The 19,327-nt window shown below is 37.2% G+C and overlaps 1 protein-coding gene across 3 annotated transcripts in view; it reads right to left on the bottom strand.

The window, feature by feature from the left end:
- cep152 (centrosomal protein 152) overlaps nt 1-19,327 on the bottom strand; it is a 245,068-nt gene that overhangs the window by 8,788 nt on the left and 216,953 nt on the right. The window contains exons 24-28 of one of the 3 annotated variants that reach the window (XM_059952528.1): nt 18,364-18,467; nt 6,471-6,627; nt 4,917-5,023; nt 3,496-3,581; nt 2,995-3,116 (exon numbers count right to left, since the gene is read on the bottom strand). In XM_059952528.1, the coding sequence (XP_059808511.1) occupies nt 3,535-3,581; nt 4,917-5,023; nt 6,471-6,627; nt 18,364-18,467 (415 nt within the window). In that variant the 3' untranslated portion in view covers nt 2,995-3,116; nt 3,496-3,534. Of the gene's footprint in view, nt 1-1,730; nt 3,117-3,495; nt 3,582-4,916; nt 5,024-6,470; nt 6,628-18,363; nt 18,468-19,327 lie in introns of those variants that run through there. The other 2 variants (XM_059952527.1, XM_059952526.1) reach the window with 2 other exon arrangements.

The raw sequence follows: 19,327 nt of genomic DNA, 5'->3' as shown, positions 1-19,327 counted from the left end.
ATTGTGGAAATCAAAATGCAAATTATTATCATATTTTTTGGGACTGCCCTGTTTATCAAAGACTATTGGAGGGGGATACACAATGCCCTACAAGACATCTTTAAATGTGAAATACCCTTAGAGTAAGATCATATATTTTGGATATCTACCTCATGAATGGTTGAAAAGAGATAAATATTTAATGACTATACTGTTGGTGACTGGTAAAAAGACTCTTACTAGGAAATGGTTATCACAGGAGATACCAACTTTAAATGCGTGGATGGAAATTACAATGGACATTTACAAAATGGAGAAGATAACAGCATCTGTTAATCATAAGCTGGAACAATTTGATTCATACTGGGAAAAATGGTTTAACTACATAATGCCTCATAGGCCTGATTTTATTCTCACAAATCAATGAATATGTTGTGAGAAGAAGATAACTCCCTACTTGTACATAGTTTTTTTTCCTTTTGCTTGTTTTTTTCTTTCCACTTTTCTATAAGTGTATACCTCAGATAAATACTATGTGGAGATTTGTGACATATATGTCTGAAATACATCTTATGGAAATGTTTGTTTGATGATGAACTTCAATAAAAAAATAAATTACAAGGAATTGACTGGGGTTCAGAAACCGGTGATCCAATTGCACAGGGAGGCATTGGGGCCAAAGTCTTTAAGCTTATTGATTAGTTTTGACGGGTTGATGGTATTGAAAGCCAAGCTGTAGTTGATAAAGAGCATCCTGATGTGTATGTATATCTTTGCTGTTGAAGTTGTTTCAGGGTTGAGTGCAGAGCTAATGAAGTCAGCACCATGAAGTACATCAAATTAGGTTGACTGAAAAAGTTTCTGTTTGATTTTTTATTGTAGAAAGTGCCAATTGTATGAAGATTGGTTTGGAAATACAGATTTTGACAAACTGAATGTTTTGTAATACCATTGAATCTACCCTGTCACGCTTACAATGAAACAAATGCTACCAATCAATTCATCGTAATAACATAAAGCAAACAAAACTGGTTGCTACAAGGTACTACATACTTAGTCCACTCTGAATTAGCTCCATTTGCCTGCGTTTGGCCCAAATCCCTCTGGGCTTTTTCGATCCACATTATTAAATATTAAATGTCCTATTAAAAATAATAATTGCATCCACTTTGATGACTTCTTCTGGCAGCTTGTTCTCTGTACCCTCCAACCTTGGTGTAAAAATGCTTATCCTGAGATAATATTTTCCATTTTACCTTTAAACAGATGCCAGTTTTAGACACTTCTACTTTAGGAACAATGTTATGTCTATCCGCCTTACCTACCCCTCCACCCCTATGATTTTATAAATCTCTATATGCCCTTACCCAGTGGCCTACTTTCAGATTTCCACTATCAACAATATTTTCCTCTAGATACTGGCTCTTTTGTTTATACCTCCACTTGTTCAATTGCTATCCTCATCAAAAAGCACTGCTGAATCTGGTTACATAACCATCCCTGGCTCAGAGATTTCTTTTTGTTCTTTCCTCACCTTCAGAATTTTACTGGATCTTAAAATTAGTTTCCTTCAAACTTTCTCCCAACTTGATGATTGATAATAAGTGTTAAACTTTATCTCTGGCTATATGTCTGATTAATGTTTTCAGATCTGCTGCACACAATATGTAGGAAAATACAGGAATTTAACCATATTAGAATAACATATTTTGATAATCTCCCAATAGTTACAAATACAAACTCCCAATTCACTGATTAAAAAAGAACACTTTATTAGCAAAGAATCATAAAAGAAACATTTTTACCAAAAAAACACCCAAATATACAAATTGAGAAAATATAAATCATAATGTGTATGGCAAAGATAGATTTTAAAAAATTCTCAAATACCTGACAGCACGTCAAATGCCTATACTCCTTTTACATCAATTATAATTTAACCTGCAAAATCAAGTGTCAAAGAATAGCTGCAATTTACTCAAAATATCTGCACAAAAGGTTTAGTGGCATAAAAGAAAATTTGTAAGACATAGCTTTTGACTAACGAAAATTAAAGAATGGGCTATCAAATCCACTGTCCTGTTGAATATTGTTTGTATTTTGTGGCTTGAATAAAGGATGCTTCTTTTGACTACAGCCTTTAGTTAGATGTGATACACATGTTTCTGTCCTTGGGCCCAACTGGGCACTATTATTTATTGTAGGGACAGGATTTAAAACTTCTCGCTCTTGCTCTATATGCAATCCTGAAAAAGCATTTTCATCAACAGAAAAAGAACTAATGCCAGAGGCTGCAGAGGAAACTGAGGGGCATAATTGTGCAATACCACTTGCCATAGAAAATGGTTTATGTTGCATGTTTGTATATGAAGAGGGTGTAGACCCAGCACTTAACTTAGAACATTTAATACTCATGCTATAATCATCTAGATGACAAGTGTTTCTACCTGTCGGCCTAAAACCGAAAGTGCCTATTTTACGACAGTTAGCAGCTTCGAAGTTAACAACATAACTACCTTCATCTCTCTCAGGGGATTCACAAATGTCAGAAGATGCCCCAGTCAAAGTTTCAGGACAGATATACACTTTTGAGGAATACTTTGAAGATGGGACACCATTATGATCGCATGCCATTTCCAAATGAACAGTTTCTTTTAAAGGTGTGATCCCCATTTGTCTGCATAATCTTTGTAACGGTGCTTTATCAGAACAATTATCAGTTGAGCTGAATACATGTGTTTTGTTGAGAGATGCAAGGGTCAGAAACGTGGCTGAATTTTGACAAGAGGCTACACCACTAGCTTTATGATACTTTGGTTCTGACACAGCATCATTTGACAAGGAAGAAGCATCCTTGGAGGAAATGCCAGCATTAAGTTTATGCACATTATCTTGTTTATCAGTTGACAAGTGTTCACCTGATGTGCCATTTTCAATAGTAGCACTGAATAATGATCTGTTCAAACCTTGTGGCACAGATGCATTGCTGGCTGTGCTCTGTACGAATTGTTGGATTCGGTCTTTGCTGGAAGAGAACTTCTCACTTTGGTTTGTCAGCATGTGTGCTGATGCTGGACTCCCTCCACAGTTATCAGAAATATTTCGAGTTGGTTCTGAACTCTTCTTCATAAGTTGTGCTTTAGACAGAAAGATATTAATAAAAACATAGCATAAAACTCACTCAAATGTTATAAACAGTCTGCAAATACTGGTACTGATTAAAATCTAGCAATTTGTCCAGAAAGATGTCAATTACAATATGATAGCTTGTACAAAAAATAATTACTTAACTCATATTGTTATTATTAAATAGCAACACCCTTGTAAAAATAGTTCATTATTAAATTGGAAAATAAAACTGAACACTCATTTTAAAAGGTTTGGATAACCCAATATGCTTCAATAGTACTGAGTTACCATTGCATCACATCCTTTATTTATGATGCATGCAACACAAATTTTAACTGTAAAAATTCAATTCAATTCACCACTGATCTCAAGATCTTATGCATTTACCTTGATCAATCAACTTTATCAATTCTCTTTGTAGTCGATTTAAAGTTCATTACAAAGTTGCTTCAAACAAAACAATATTTCTGCATCTACATTAAAGGGATAACATGTTTATATTAATAAGAAAAAATCAGTCAAATAAGGTGCGATAATCAGGACTGGTATGTTAATTGAAATGTAGAGCATGAATTTATATCTGCATTTATCAAAAATTACCATCTTATCCTAGCCTTTCAGTAGATAGGATAAGTTATTTTCCATTTTGTTACCTGCCATTATTGACTAGAATGCTTATCAAATCCATTATTGAATAGAAAGATAAAAAACCTACTACGTACTTATTAAAAGCTGTCTGGTGGGGAAAACAGCTACACGACACAAGTTCAGTAACTCAGTATTACTTATTTTCATCAGCATGGTTGTTTCTAAATAAATGTTCAAATAAAGTTTTAAACATTTTCCATCTTATATATAATCCATGCATACTTAGAAACAAGTACTGCACAGCAACAGTCTCTTATGCCAAGCATGAAGACAAATTAAATTAATCCCTACTGCCCGCACATGATCCACATCACTCCATATTCCTGTACCTTCAGCATTATTCCAGGCACCACCATTCCCTGTACAAAACTCCTGCTGGTTAAACTTTCCACTTGCGCCCTGGGTACAAGTAGATTCTGGCTGCCTACTTTATCAATACCTCTCATAATTTTTATTAACTGTTATCAGGACTCCCTTCAGCCTCCAATGCTCCACAGAAAACAATCCAAGTTTGTCCAATCTCTCCTTATTAGTCATACTCTCTAATTCAGGCAATATCATGATGAACCTCTTCTGCACCTTCTCTAAAGCCTCCAGATAACTTCCTGTAATGAGTGACCAGAACTGTACACAAAACTCCAAGTGTGGCCTGCATTGTGACTTCTTCAATCTTACACAACGCTCCTATCTGCTACTCATCTATATCCTGTAGATACTTTGACACCCTTCATCACAGTCTGCAGATCCACCAATTTTTGTATCATTTGCAAACTTCAAATCAGCACATCTATATTTTTATCTATATGATTTAGATACATCACAAGCAACAGTGGTCCCAGTACTGATCCCACTAGAATGCCACTGGTCACAGAATAACACCCCTTCACCAATATCCTGTGTCTTCTATGGACAAGCTCATTCTGAATCTAAACCATCAAGTCCCCATGGATCCCATGCATCTTAAATCTTCTTAATCAAATTACCATGAGGAACATTGTCAAACATCTTGGCTGTGGATATTGTCCATGTTTCACAATATCCACACCTCTACTTTGATCAATTCCCTCCTCAAAAAAACTCAATCAAATTTGCACTGCGTGAGCTACACAAAGTCCAAAAATCAAAATCTTGAATTGCAAATTTCAAACTGTCATACATACCCTTGTGGATTTCACATTTATCACGTTTTCGATTCACAAGAGGTGTTTCTATAGCTTTGGCTACTGCAGCCAATTTGCTAGCAGCACTCATTATCTTCTTTTCAGCACTGTAAATAATTATATAGGTATTTTAGTATGAAGTTAAACTACCCATAAATTCTAAACAACCAATTTCTATTTCAGCAAAGAACTTTCATAATCATACAGCACAGAAAACTGAATTTCTGACACACCTCACCCTTGCTGACTCCATTTGCTCACATCTGGCTCATATTTCTTTAGGCCTCTGCTGTTAAAAGATCATTTTGTGTGGAATAAATTGCCCCATAGAAATACCTTAACTTTCTGCACTCCTATTTTAAACCTAGACTCACGAGAAAAAAATACTCTACTTATCAAATCTTTTTTCATATTGTCCTCCATTCCAGGCAACATCCAGGTGAATCTCTTCTACTACCACTTTCTTCCATCAGTTTGCCAACCCGAACTATACAGAATACTCATTAAGAACATTTTGAATCAGAACTAGACCTCACAAATTGCATTACATCACATTTGTCAGGATTAAATTCCAGCTGGCACTATGTCTCTCAATTTGCCAGCTGATCTATGCTTTTTGTACTCTTGGACAATCTTCTTTGATAATCAAGACTCCACCAATTACCATGCTGTCTGCAAACTTATCAATCAGACCACCTACATTCTCAAAGTACTTTACTTATATAACAAGTGCGTGGAATGGGCTGCCAGCGACAGTGGTGGAGGTGGATATGACAGGGACTCTTGGATAGGTACATGGAACTTAGAAAAATAGAGGGCTATGGGTAACCCTAGGTAATTTCTAAAGTAAGTACATGTTTGGCACAGCATTGTGGGCCAAAGGGCCTGTATTGTGCTGTAGCTTTTCTGTTTCTAAATAGCTATGGTACCTGCATTGATCCCTGCCCTACACTACTTGTAGACTTCTAAGAAAAACACCCACCCACCATAATCCTCTGCCTTCTATCACCAGGCCAATTTAAGATACAGTTTGGCAACACTCCTTAAACCTTAAACTTTGAACCTTAAACTTCTCTACAAACATACCACAAAGACCATGTCAAGGGTTTTACTAAAGACAACGTAAATCACATCTATTGCTCTACACTTACAAACTTTCATATGTTTCTCAGTTAAAAGCAGATTAAAATCAAGGCAGATAGTTTTCAGCAACAAATTATTGAACTGATTCTAGCTGACTGACAGCTAGCAGTTCCATAAGGAGTCACCAGTTGTCAGTAGCTCATGCTCATCTCAGATTATAGCCTTTGATTGAGCACGTGAGCTTAAGCTGAAGGTCATTATTTAACAAAAATATATTTAAATTACTATTAGGACATTTAGCTCAAAGTGATAACTTTCTAGGTTGGGCTTAAGTCTCTGACAGTAGGAACAGCTTTATTTCAGGGTTTTGTGTTGTCTCAAATCTCAAAAATTGATTCAAATAGTGCTGCAGTCTTTAATTAATTGGTAATCACATCAGACAATATTCTGACAGAACATTAAGATTTTTACCCTTCACTGTTTCCACCATCGGCCAGTAGTTGATGGAGACAAGTCAAATAGTACTTCCGCATTTTCCGTGCAGTTTGTTGGCGTTCTCTTAATACTTCTGCACGAATCATTTCAGCTGCTCGTACCTTGCTCTCTTGAATGTAGTACAGCATATCTTCTGCACAAAGCAAGCAAATCTCTTGGGATACAGTCACATTTACCAGAATTTATAAATGTCAATCTCAGAAAAAATATTTTATGTAACACCAATTGCAAGGTCAGCACGCTCTAAGTGTTACACACCCAATGACACATTTTAAAGCACATTCATTGCTAATATAAAAACATATTTTAGTGTTCACTCCCAAAGGAATGACCTAATCTATTTTGTGACATAGATTGAGATATTAACATGAAATACAAAATCTTGTCTATTCTGGTCTTCCTTGATGGTGCCTAGTTATCTTTATTACCAAATTGGTATAACAGACCAGAATTAATATTAGCATTATTTTGACCAGTACTGCACTGAAATGTCAACTACAAAATTCTGGGGTAAGGATTGAACTCACAATTGCCTCAGAAGCCAGAGTTCCAGTACTTTCATATACAACAAGCTTATAATTTTTTAACCTCATACTGTTCATTTATATCTCCTACTTAGATCCACAAATATGTCTATCCCAGTTGACCCAATGTTTCTGTCTGCTCCCCCACTTAACTTGTGTCCACACACCTTGACTCCATTTTGTCACCGTTGGTTCAGTCCCTTCCAGCCTACGCCCGTGACACTTGAATCACCAAGTGATTGGCTCTTTTTCACTAAAGATACTGCTATAGGAAGGTCTTAAAGTGTTCCTGTTTCTTTGTGGACAATATAGCTAACCAATTCCCTCTCACCACCCCACTCATCCACCTTGTGAAACTGGTTTCCACCCTCGACAATTTCTCTTTTGGCTTCTCCCACTTTCTCCAAACCCAAGGTGTAGCCATGGACGCCCACATGAGCTGAAGCTATGCCTGCCTGTTTGAAGGCTTGTCTATGCTCCAAGCCTACACAAGTAATGCTCCTCAACTCTTTCCATGTTACAAGGATATCTTATTGGTGTTGCTTCTTGCATCAATTTCATCAACTTTGCTGCAATTTTCCACCCTGCCCTTAAATTTACTTGGCTCATCTCTGAAGACAGACTGTCTATTAATACCCCCTATCCTCATTATATGCGCCTTCATACAATGTGGATTCACAGTTATGTGTCAAACCTATTTCAACCGACTTCTCCTTATATGCATCCAAAACTCACAGTTATGCGAGGCTGTTGGGAGGAGAAGCACCACTTTCCCGCCAATATGTCACATGTGCACGCCTCACAGTCTCACTCCCGCCAGTTCCGCATTGGTTCTGGCAGCGTGTGGATGTGTGATCTTGGGCTCTTAAACTTTTGCTGTTATTACCTATGGTGCAGTGATTTTGTGCTTGAAATATTTAACTATGCCTCCTATGTCAAGTCCTGGGCCATCAGCCAAGAGGCAGAGAACCACTTTAACACTTGAAAAAGAATTGGAAATTATAAACAGGGTGGTGTCAGGTGAAAGTAACACAGCTCTGGGACCCTACTTCGGCTTAGGTGAGTCCACGATTAGAAACATAAAGAAAAATGCTGAGAAAATAGAAAGTGCAGTGATTGATTCATCACAAGTGTCTTCAAAGATTGTTACCAAAGTATGTAACTTGATTATGTCAAAAATGGAGAAAATGTTGAGTTTGTACATTGAGCGTGAAAGAAAGAAAAAAACAACACTTAGTTCCGATCATCTTTGTATGAAAGCTTTGGAAATTTATGGTCGCCTTTGTTCGGAGGCCAGTGAGGAAGTGTCATGTGATATTGTTAGCTTTGATGCGAGTAGGGGATAGTATTCTAAGTTTGTTAATTGTCAGGCTTTAGGAACCAGCAGAAATGGAAAACACACTGGAGTCTGGTATTGCTATAAACTAATAGTGTTTATGAGTAACTAAGCAACAGCAGTAGGTTTTATCTCTGAAGTTGTTCCACTCCACACACGAAGTATCACCGACAGTGATCTTCAACGAATATCCTTTCAACACAAGTGGTACCACACCCAAATTCAGCTACGGGTCATCCCAAAGTGGTGGTCACAGGATACTCAAACAAAATCCACATATGGATTATCACCAACAGTAGCTTATCACTGAGGTACCGTCTTCAAGTGGTAAAACTACCAACCCCGGCCTGGATTATCACATATCTCATTGGGTGAACCTGAAAATTAAATCTGTACAAGGATTTGCACTGGGTTCTATTTTAGGGACTTCTCTTCCCTTTGCTCTTTCTAAATTGCCTAAACGAATTGACAACCTGATAGTTAAACATACTTTACGTATGTGGTTTCAATTTCAGAAATTTTTTGGGTTGACTCAGTTTGTTTTAAAAATTCCTATTGTATCCAATTGTTTTTTTTATCCTTCTATTATAGACCAAGCTTATTCAGCTTGGAAAACTAAAGGATTACTACGATTTTCCGACTTATTTTTGGATAATTGTTTTATGCCTTCTGAGCAATTATCTAATAAATATAATTTGCCTAGATTTCATTTTTTTTAGATATTTACAGATTAGGAATTTCTTAAATACTGTACTTCCTACTTTTCCAAATTTTGTGTTTTCAGGCATTTTGGAGAATTTGTTTGAACTAAGCCCCTTTCAGAAAGGGCTATTATTAAAACTTCACAATATAATTATGAAGATACGTTCAGAGCCCTTTTATAAGACTAAAAATGATTGGGAAAGAGAACTTTACCTTACTATCCCTATTGAGAATTGGGATAAAATTCTTCAATTAGTTAATACATCATCTATATATGCTAAACATTCACTAATACAGTTTAAAGTTGTGCACAGGGCTCATACGTCCAAGGATAAATTGGCTCATTTTTTTATTCCTATATAAATCCTATTTGTGATAGATGTCAGTCTGAGATAGTGTCTTTAACTCATATGTTCTGGTCGTGTCCGCTTTTGGAAAAATATTGGAAAGATATTTTTGATATTATCTCTGCGGTATTGAACATTGATTTACAACCTCATCCTATTACTGCAATTTTTGGTTTACCAATGATGGACTCACTCCATTTATCCTTTTCCGCTTGTCGAATGATTGCATTTCTTACACTAATGGCTAGAAGATCTATTTTGTTGAATTGTAAAGAAATTAATCCTCCCACTGCATTTCATTGGTTTTCTCAAACTATGTTATGTCTAAATTTAGAAAAAATTAGATGTGGTGTATTTGATACTTCTATTAAATTTGAAAAGACCATTTATTCAATATTTTCATGATGTAATATGACCCTGTTTCAGGCCTATTTGATTTTCCAGTTTTGATTCTATATATGTTGAGAGGATCGGAGTTGATGACACTGATGACTTTGTATTTTTGTGAGATATTATAAACAGCCCTTTTTTTTTCTTTTTTCATTTTTTCTTTTTTTGTTTTTTTCCCTTATTAGTTACTAGATTATTAGATTAGTTTTTTTGCATAATTTTTTTCTCTTTTTTTTTCTTTTTTCTGTTTTTTTTATTATATAACCATATAACAATCACAGCATGGAAACAGGCCATCTCGGCCCTCCTAGTCCATGCCGAACCCTTAATCTCACCTAGTCCCACCTACCCGCACTCAGCCCATAACCCTCCACTCCTTTCCCGTCCATATACCTATCCAATTTTACCTTAAATGACACAACTGAACTAGCCTCTACTATTTCTACAGGAAGCTCATTCCGCACAGCTATCACTCTCTGAGTAAAGAAATACCCCCTCGTGTTTCCCTTAAACTTCTGCCCCCTAACTCTCAAATCATGTCCTCTCGTTTGAATCTCCCCTACTCTCAATGGAAACAGCCTATTCACGTCAACTCTATCTATCTCTCTCAAAATTTTAAATACCTCGATCAAATCCCCCCTCAACCTTCTACGCTCCAATGAATGGAGACCTAACTTGTTCAACCTTTCTCTGTAACTTAAGTGCTGAAACCCAGGTAACATCCTAGTAAATTGTCTCTGCACTCTCTCTAATTTATTGATATATATTATAATATACATAGGTTTGCCTTGTTTGTTTGTATATTGTATCATCTATGATTTGGGAATACCCATTTATACTGTAATCATTGCTTATATATTCTTTCAAGTTCAGTTGAATTGTGTATGTTTGTAATCCCATTATCTATGTACCAATTTTATTTTGTTGATATTAATAATAACAATAAAAAGATTGAAAAAGAAGAAAAAAAAAGAAAGAAAATTCTCCGGAGAGGAAGGCTCCGAATCCTCATCTTTGCCTGTTGCTTGGCGGCCAGGGCACTCAACAGAGATGGTGCTCGGTGTTGGAGGGCTGGTCGGAGGCTCAGAGTTTTTCGGATGGACTCAGAGTTGGCTGTGGTCGAACGCTTCGAGAGGCTGCATCAGGAAGCTCTGCGGCACTGGAGGTTCATGGCAGGAGGAGTTTTTCTTCCTTCTACCGTCAACGTGAGATGATGGGCTATCGAGGACTTTGAGACTTTTTACCATGTCCATGGTCTGCCCTGATCAAATTACGGCATTGCTTTGCACTGTTGTAACTATATGTTATAATTATGTGGTTTTTGTAAGTTAGTCTTGGTCTGTCTTGTGTTTTTGTGATATCATACTGGAGGAACATTGTATCATTTCTTAATGCATGCATTACTAAATGACAATAAATGAGGACTGAGTATCCTCACAATCTAATCCAAACAATTATTCACATTATGCGTATCCCATACTATGTGTCATCGGAATGTATCCCCGCAAGTAACGAGGATAGGGTGTATCTTTTATAAACCTGCTGAATCTCACAGCTCTCTTGATTATATCTCTTCCCAAAATGACACTTGTAAAAATGCCATTTTATTTTCTCTGTTCCTCCATCTGTCACATCTGTTCTCATGATGAAGCTTTCTATTCACATCTCAGATATCCTCTTTCTTCAAAGAAAAGGGCCACCACCATTGATGCTGCACTCACCCACACCCTTTCTATTTCTTGCACATCTGCCTTCGCCCCATTTTCCTCCTGACATAATAGGATTCCCATTGCCTTCACTCAACAAGCCTCCATACTCAGGACATTATTCTCTGTAACTTTTGCCATCAACAATAGCATCAGGGATGGGAACCAGAACAACAGAGTTGAGGTTTGGGCAACTGGTATACAAGTAGGTACAGTGAGACTATGAGGAATGTCCAGCGGTTGATAGGAAAAATATTGTAGTCAGTGGGATGTATTGAAGAGTAACATGAAATAAAGTCAAAAAGGGTGATGAATTGAGGATTGAAGTTGTCACTTTTGAATGCATGCAGCCTATGGAATAAGGAAGATCATCTTGTAGCAAAATTAGAGATTGGGAGGTATAACTGTGGGATCACTGAGTAGTGACAGAAAGATTATAGTTAGAAGCTCAATATCAGAGGGTATCATTGTATTGAGAGGTCAGGCAGGTAGGCAGAGTGGGTAGGGTGGCTCTATCAGTTTAAAAAAATTCAAATCCTTTGAAAAAAATGACAGAGGGTCAGAAGATCTGATAGAATCCTTGTTGGTATAATTAAGAAACTGTAAGTGTAAAAAGACCCTGATGGGAGTTATATTCAGGCCCCCAAATAGTAGCTAAGATGTGGGATACAAATTTCAATGGGAGATATAAATGACATGTAAAAAGGCAACATTATGACAGTGATCGGGGATTTCAATACAGTATCCATGTTTATTGGGAAAATCAAATTCCCAAGAGAGAGAATTTGTAGAATGCCTACAAGATGGCTTTTTAGAGCAGCTTGTGGTTGAGCCCAAGGAGAAAGGCAATTCAGGACTGGGTGTTGTGTAATGAACTAGATTTGATCTCTTTTCAGATTTGATCCATGAACACTACCACACTACTTTTTATTTATTTTGCATCACTTATTTTTAACTTAACTATTTAATAGGCATATATTACTTAATACAATTCAGTTTTTTCTCTGTATTTATTTATCATGTATTTCATTGTACTGCTGTTGTATAGTTAACAAATTTCACCGCATATGCTGGTGATATTAAATCTGATTCTGATTAGGAAGCATAAGGTAAAGGAAACCTTCAATCATAAAATTACAGAATCCACCCTGCAGTTTGAGAGGGAGAAGACAAAGTCTGATGCAGGAGCGTTACTGTGGAGTAAAGGGTATTAGAGGCATGAGAGAGGATATGGTAAAAGTTGATTGGAAGACACAATGGAAGGGATGATGCCAGAGCAGAAATGGCTGGAGTTTCTGGGGGCAATTTGGAAGGTGCAGAATAGATACATCACAAAGATGAAGAAGTATTCTAAAGGGATAATGAGGCAACTGTGAAGGCATGAAAAGAAAATGAAGGGCATATAATATAGAGAGAAAAAGTTGGAAATTAGAGGATTCAGCTTTTAAAAACCAACAGAAGGTAACTAAAAAAGCAATAGGAAGAGATGAAATACTAAGGTAGGCTAGTCAGTAATAAAAGGGGATACCAAAGGTTTCGTCAAATATATAGAATAAAAGGGAGGTGAGAGTGGATACTGGATCACGGTAAAATGATGCTAAAGAGGTACTAATGGGAGACAAAGAAAAGGTGGATGATCCTAAGTATTTTGCATCTGTCTTTACTGTGGAAGACACTAGAAGTGTGCCAGAAATTCCAGAGTGTGGGCAAGGGGTGACTATAGTTACTATTACTAAGGAGAAACATCTGACGGTAAACAAGTCACCTAGGCCAGATGAACTATACCCTAGGGTTCTGAAAGAGATAGCTGAAGAGATTGTGGAGGCGTTCATAATGATCTTTCAAGAATCACTAGATTCTTGAAAATTGCAAATATTGCTCCACTCTTTAAGAAAGGAGGAAAGCAGAAGAAAGGAAACTATTAGCCAGTTAGCCTGACTTCAGTAGTTGAGAAGATGTCGGAATCCATTAGTATACATAAGGTTTTGAGGTATTTAGAGGCACATGCTAAAATAGGCCAAACTCAGTATAGCTTTATTAAGGGGAAATATTTCCTGACAAATCTGTTGCAAATATTTGAAGAAATAACAGGTGACTCAGTGGACGTTGTTTTCTTGGATTTTCAGAAAGCCTTTGACAGGGTGCCACACATGAGGCTGCTTAACAAGATAAAAATCCATGATATTACAGGAAAGATATTAGCATGGATAGAGGATTGGCTGGTTGGCAGGAGGCAAAGAGAGCAATAAAGGGGATATTTCTGATTGGCTACCAGTGTCTAGTGGTGTTCCGCAGGAGTCAGTGTTGGGAAAGCTTCTTTTCACGTTAAATGCCAGTGATGGATGACAGAATTGATGGCTTTGTGGCCAAGTTTGTGGATGATACGAAGATTGGTGGAGGGGCAGGTAGTGTTAATAAAGCAGTAAGTCTACAGAAGGACCTGGACAGATTGGGAGAATGGGTAAAAAAAAGTTGTAGATGGAATATAGTGTGTGATCACTCACTTTGGTAGAAGGAATAAAGGGGGAAGAATTCAAAACTCAGAGGTGCAAGGAGACTTGGGGGGGTCATCTGCAGGATTCCCGAAAGGTTAACTTCAAGGTTAACCTTGAAGAAAATAAATGCAATGTTAACATGCATTTTGAGAGAACTTGAATATAAACACAAAGATGAAATGCTGAGGCTTTATAAGGCATTGGACAGACTACACTTGTAGTATTGGTGCAGTTTTAGCCCCTTATCTAAGAAAAGATATGTTGGCGTTAGAGAGGGCCCAGAGGAGGTTCACAACAGTGATTCCAGGAATGAAAGGGTTAACATATGAGGAACGGTTAATGGCTCTGGGCCTGTACTCACTGGAATTTAGAAGAATGAAGGGGAATCCCACTGAAACCTAACAAATGCTGAAAGGTTTGGGTTAAGTGGATGAAGGCGGGTGAAGAATGTTTCCTATAGTGGGTGAGTTTAGGACCAAAGGGCACAGCCTCATTAAAGAACAGAGATGAGAAGGAATTTCTTATATTTGGAATTCATTGTCACAGACAGCCGTGGAGGTCAAGTCAATGGGTATATTGAAAATGGAGGTTGATAGGTTCTTGATTAGTTAGGGCATCAAAGATTATTGGGAGAAGGCAGGAGAATGAAATTGAGAGATAATAAATTAGCTACGATGGAGTAGACCTGATGGGCTGAATAGCGTAATTATGCTCCCATGTCACTCGGCATACCTTTTCTTCTACTCACTTCCACTTTCTCTGGGGAGTGATCTCTAAGTGACTCCCTTGTGCACTCATCCCCAATTTGACTTCCCATTACATTCTAACATGACCTCCTCAACTGCCACAATGAGCCCACACTCAAACTGGAGGAGCAAAACTTTATCTCCATTTGGGTAGCCTCCAACCTGATGACACAAGCTATCATTTTTTTTTACTTCCAATAATATCATCCCCCTTTACCTTCTTTCTTTTCCTGTACCCATTCTGGTTCCCCTCTCATCCATTCTCTTCTCACCTCACCTGTCCATCCCCTTCCTCAGGTTCCTCATCATTGTTAAGTTATAACCAAATAACCATATAACAATTACAGCATGGAAACAGGCCATCTCGGCCCTTCTAGCCCATGCCGAACTCAGTCACATGGGACTCACTTAGTCCCACTGACCCGCATTCAGTCCATAGCCCTCCATTCCTTTCCTGTCCATATACCTATCCAATTTTACCTTAAATGACAATATTGAACCTGCCTCTACCTTCTACAGGAAGCTCATTCCACACTGCTACCACTCTCTGAGCAAAGAAATTCTCCCTCGCGTTACCCTTAAACTTTTGCCCCCTAACTCTCAACTCATGTCCTCTTGTTTGAATCCCCCCTACTCTCAATGGAAAAAGCCTATCCATGTCAACTCTATCTATCCCCCTCATAATTTTAAATACCTCTATCAAGTCCCCTCTCAACCTTCTACGCTCCAAAGAATAAAGACCTAACTTGTTCAACCTTTCCCTGTAACTTAGGTGCTGAAACCCAGGTAACATTCTAGTAAATCTTCTCTGTACTCTCTCTCTATTTTGTTGACATCTTTCCTATAATTTGGTGACCAGAACTGTACACAATACTCCAAATTCGGCCTTACCAATGCCTTGTACAATTTTAACATTACATCCCAACTCCTATATTCAATGCTTTGCTTTATAAAGGCTAGCATACCAAAAGCTTTCTTCACCACCCTATCCACATGAAATTCCACCTTCAGGAAACTATGCACCATTATTTCTAGATCACTCTTTTCTACTGCATTCTTCAATGCCCTACCATTTTACCATATATGTCCTATTTGGATTATTCCTACCAAAATGTAGCACCTCACACTTATCAGCATTAAACTCCATCTGCCATCGTTCAGCCCACTCTTCTAACTGGCCTAAATCTCTCTGCAAACTTTGAAAACCTACCTCATTATCCACAATGCCACCTAACTTAGTATCATCTGCATACTTACTAATCCAATTTACCAATCCATCATCCAGATTATTAACATACATGACATACAACATTGATCCCTGAGGCACACCACTAGTCACCGGCCTCCAACCTGACAAACAGTTATCCACCACTACTCTCTGGCGTCTCCCATCCAGCCACTGTTGAATCCATTCTACTACTTCAATATTAATACCTAACGATTGAACCTTCCTAACTAACCTTCCATGTGGAACCTTGTCAAAGGCCTTACTGAAGTCCATATAGACAACATCCACTGCTTTACTCTCGTCAACTTTCTTCATAATCTCTTCAAAATTTTCAATAAGATTTGTCAAACATGACCTTCCACGCACAAATCCATGTTGACTGTTCCTAATCAGACCCTGTCTATCCAGATAATTATATATACCATCTCTAAGAATACTTTCCATTATAAGTTACCCACCACTGACATCAAACTGACAGGCCTATAATTGATAGGTTTACTCTTAGAACCCTTTTTAAACAACAGAACCACATGAGCAATACACCGATCCTCTGGCACCATCCCCGTTTCTAATGACATTTGAAATATTTCTGTCAGAGCCTCTGCTATTTCTACGCTAATCTCCCTCAAGGTCTGAGGGAATATCCTGTCAGGACCAGGAGACTTATCCACTTTTATATTCCTTAAAGGCGCCAGTATTTCCTCCTCTTTAATCGTCATAGTTTCCATAACTTCCCTACTTGTTTCCTTTACCTTACACAATTCAATATCCTTTTCCTTAGTGAATACTGAAGAAAAGAAATTGTTCAAAATCTCCCCCATCTCTTTCGGCTCCACACATAGCTGTCCACTCTGATTCTCTAAGGGACTAATTTTATCCCTCACTATCCTTTTGCTATTAATATAACTGTAGAAACCTTTTGGATGTATTTTCACCTTACTTTCCAAAGCAACCTCGTATTTTCTTTTAGATTTTCTAACTTCTTTCTTAAGATTCTTTTTACATTCTTTATATTCCTTGAGCATCTCATTTACTCCATGCTGCCTATATTTATTGTAGATATCTCTCTTTTTCCTAATCAAGTTTCCAATATCCCTTGAAAACCATGGCTCTCTCAAACTTTTAACCTTTCCTTTCAACCTAACAGGAACATAAAGATTCTGTACCCTCAAAATTTCACCTTTAAATGACCTCCATTTCTCTATTACATCCTTCCCATAAAACAAATTGTCCCAATCCACTCCTTCTAAATCCTTTCACATCGCCTCAAAGTTAGCCTTTCTCCAATCAAATATCTCAACCCTGGGTCCAGTCCTATCCTTCTCCATAATTATGTTGAAACTAATGGCATTGTGATCACAGGACCCGAAGTGCTCCCCCAACACATACCTCTGTCACCTGACCTATTTCATTCCCTAACAGAAGATCCAACACTGCCCCTTCTCTAGTTGGTACCTCTAGTTGGCTGCAAAAAACTATCCTGCACACATTTTACAAACTCCAAACCATCCATCCCTTTTACAGTATCCTCCAGAATTTTACGTGTTAAGATTTTCAGCAGCCACAGAATCTCATGTACACAATAAGCTATATCTGTTACTTAATACATGAAAGCTAAATTCGCTTTATAAAGCATTTTATGATGTTGAAAAATCTTCAAGAAAACCATACTGAAATATTTTTGTACTGTAATATTTTATCAGTAAATATGCACTTTATTTCAAATGGTGTCCCAAATTGTTTGCCAGGTATTGTTCTGGTGCTCCCACTACAATATTCTAATTTAAGCAAACTGAGGAAGAATGTCGCAATGGTAAAATGCCTGGCCAGACTACAAATTCAAGTTTGGATATGGAGTTGAACTTGGATATGCACCTCTGTATGAAAGTGCTTCCAATGCATGTAAATTTAAATACTGAAATAGTTTGGAAAAATTAAAGTACTTTACTTGTAAATTTTCTTCAGTAAATTGGTATTGTTCTAATTTACCTTCACTACAAAATATCAGGAAGGAAACATAAGGATTCCAAAAAGTATTTGGTAAATTGCATTTAAATGACTTGATCACTCACACAGAAGTATTATTCTTCCAAAAATGTTAATACTCTGAACTACTATTATGGTCAACCTTTGAATTTAACTCTGTAGTTCAGAATTGTTACATAGTTTCCACTTACACCATCACCTATCCAGAATTTTTAATGATAATTCACTATTTTATCATTCTATTTTGCAATAGGCAGAATGACCAAGACAAACTTACGTTGTTTTGTTTACTACCCACCTATCCCCTTAATTGATTTCACATATGACCCACCAGCTTGTACTCCCTCCCCTCTTGCCACCATCTTATTCTAGCTTTTTACAGTATGGTAATTAAATTAGAGTCAGGTACCTCTAATTTTGTTCACAGCCGTCAGATATTGATGGCGAATTTCTTCTAATCCTTTTGTAGAGATCAACTTAGATGAATTTTTAGAACTGCCTTGCTGCTGTAAACTGAAATTAAGCCAAAAATGTTAATTCCCTGCTTAATTAAAATTATACAAGAACGCAATAAAAGTATAAATGATGAGCAAGTAATATTCAAGCTTCTCCCTATGTACTATTACCCTGCCTATACCCCTCATAATCTTATATACACATAATCGCTCAATCGCTTATCTTCTGGGGAATGAAGTCCTAGTCTGTGTAACCTCTCCTTGTACCCTAGACTACACCCTGGTAAATCTTTTCTGTATGCTTTCTAGTTTAATAGGAGTGGTTAGCATAATGCTGTTATAGCGCCAGTGATCGTGGTTCTTTTTCAATATTTTTATTAATTACTTGAATAGATCAATACAAAATACATTATGATATTATGGTAACAAAAACGGTTGAAATGCCCCATATCTAGGTATAGTGAATTAATAATAATATTGAAAAGGTATATTTTATTCTAATCTAAAACAAAATCAAAACCCCAAAACAAAAAAAAAAAGCAGCTGTTTGGTTAAAAGAAACGATTAAAAAAATCTTGGATATATAATCGTAAATTCAAACATATAGGAGCCATCATCATTGCTGAACAAGTCAAAGATTGTGAAAGTAGTTCCAAAAAGGTCCCGATAATGTGAAAAAAATCTTGTCTAGGTATAGAAATAAAACATTTAATCTTCTATAGATTTAAACATGACATACCATTTAACATTTTCGTGATTTTTATTAACGACCTGGATGTGCAGGTAGAAGGATGGGTTTGCAAGTTTGCAGCCAACAAAGATTGGTGATGTTGTGGATAGTGTAGAGGATTGTCGAAGATAGACAATAGACAATAGGTGCAGAAGTAGACCATTTGGCCCCTCGAGTCTGCACCGCCA

Source organism: Hypanus sabinus, chromosome 28 (assembly GCF_030144855.1).
Source record: "Hypanus sabinus isolate sHypSab1 chromosome 28, sHypSab1.hap1, whole genome shotgun sequence".
Classification (NCBI taxonomy): domain Eukaryota; kingdom Metazoa; phylum Chordata; class Chondrichthyes; order Myliobatiformes; family Dasyatidae; genus Hypanus; species Hypanus sabinus.
This window is presented reverse-complemented; position numbering and strand designations above follow the sequence as displayed.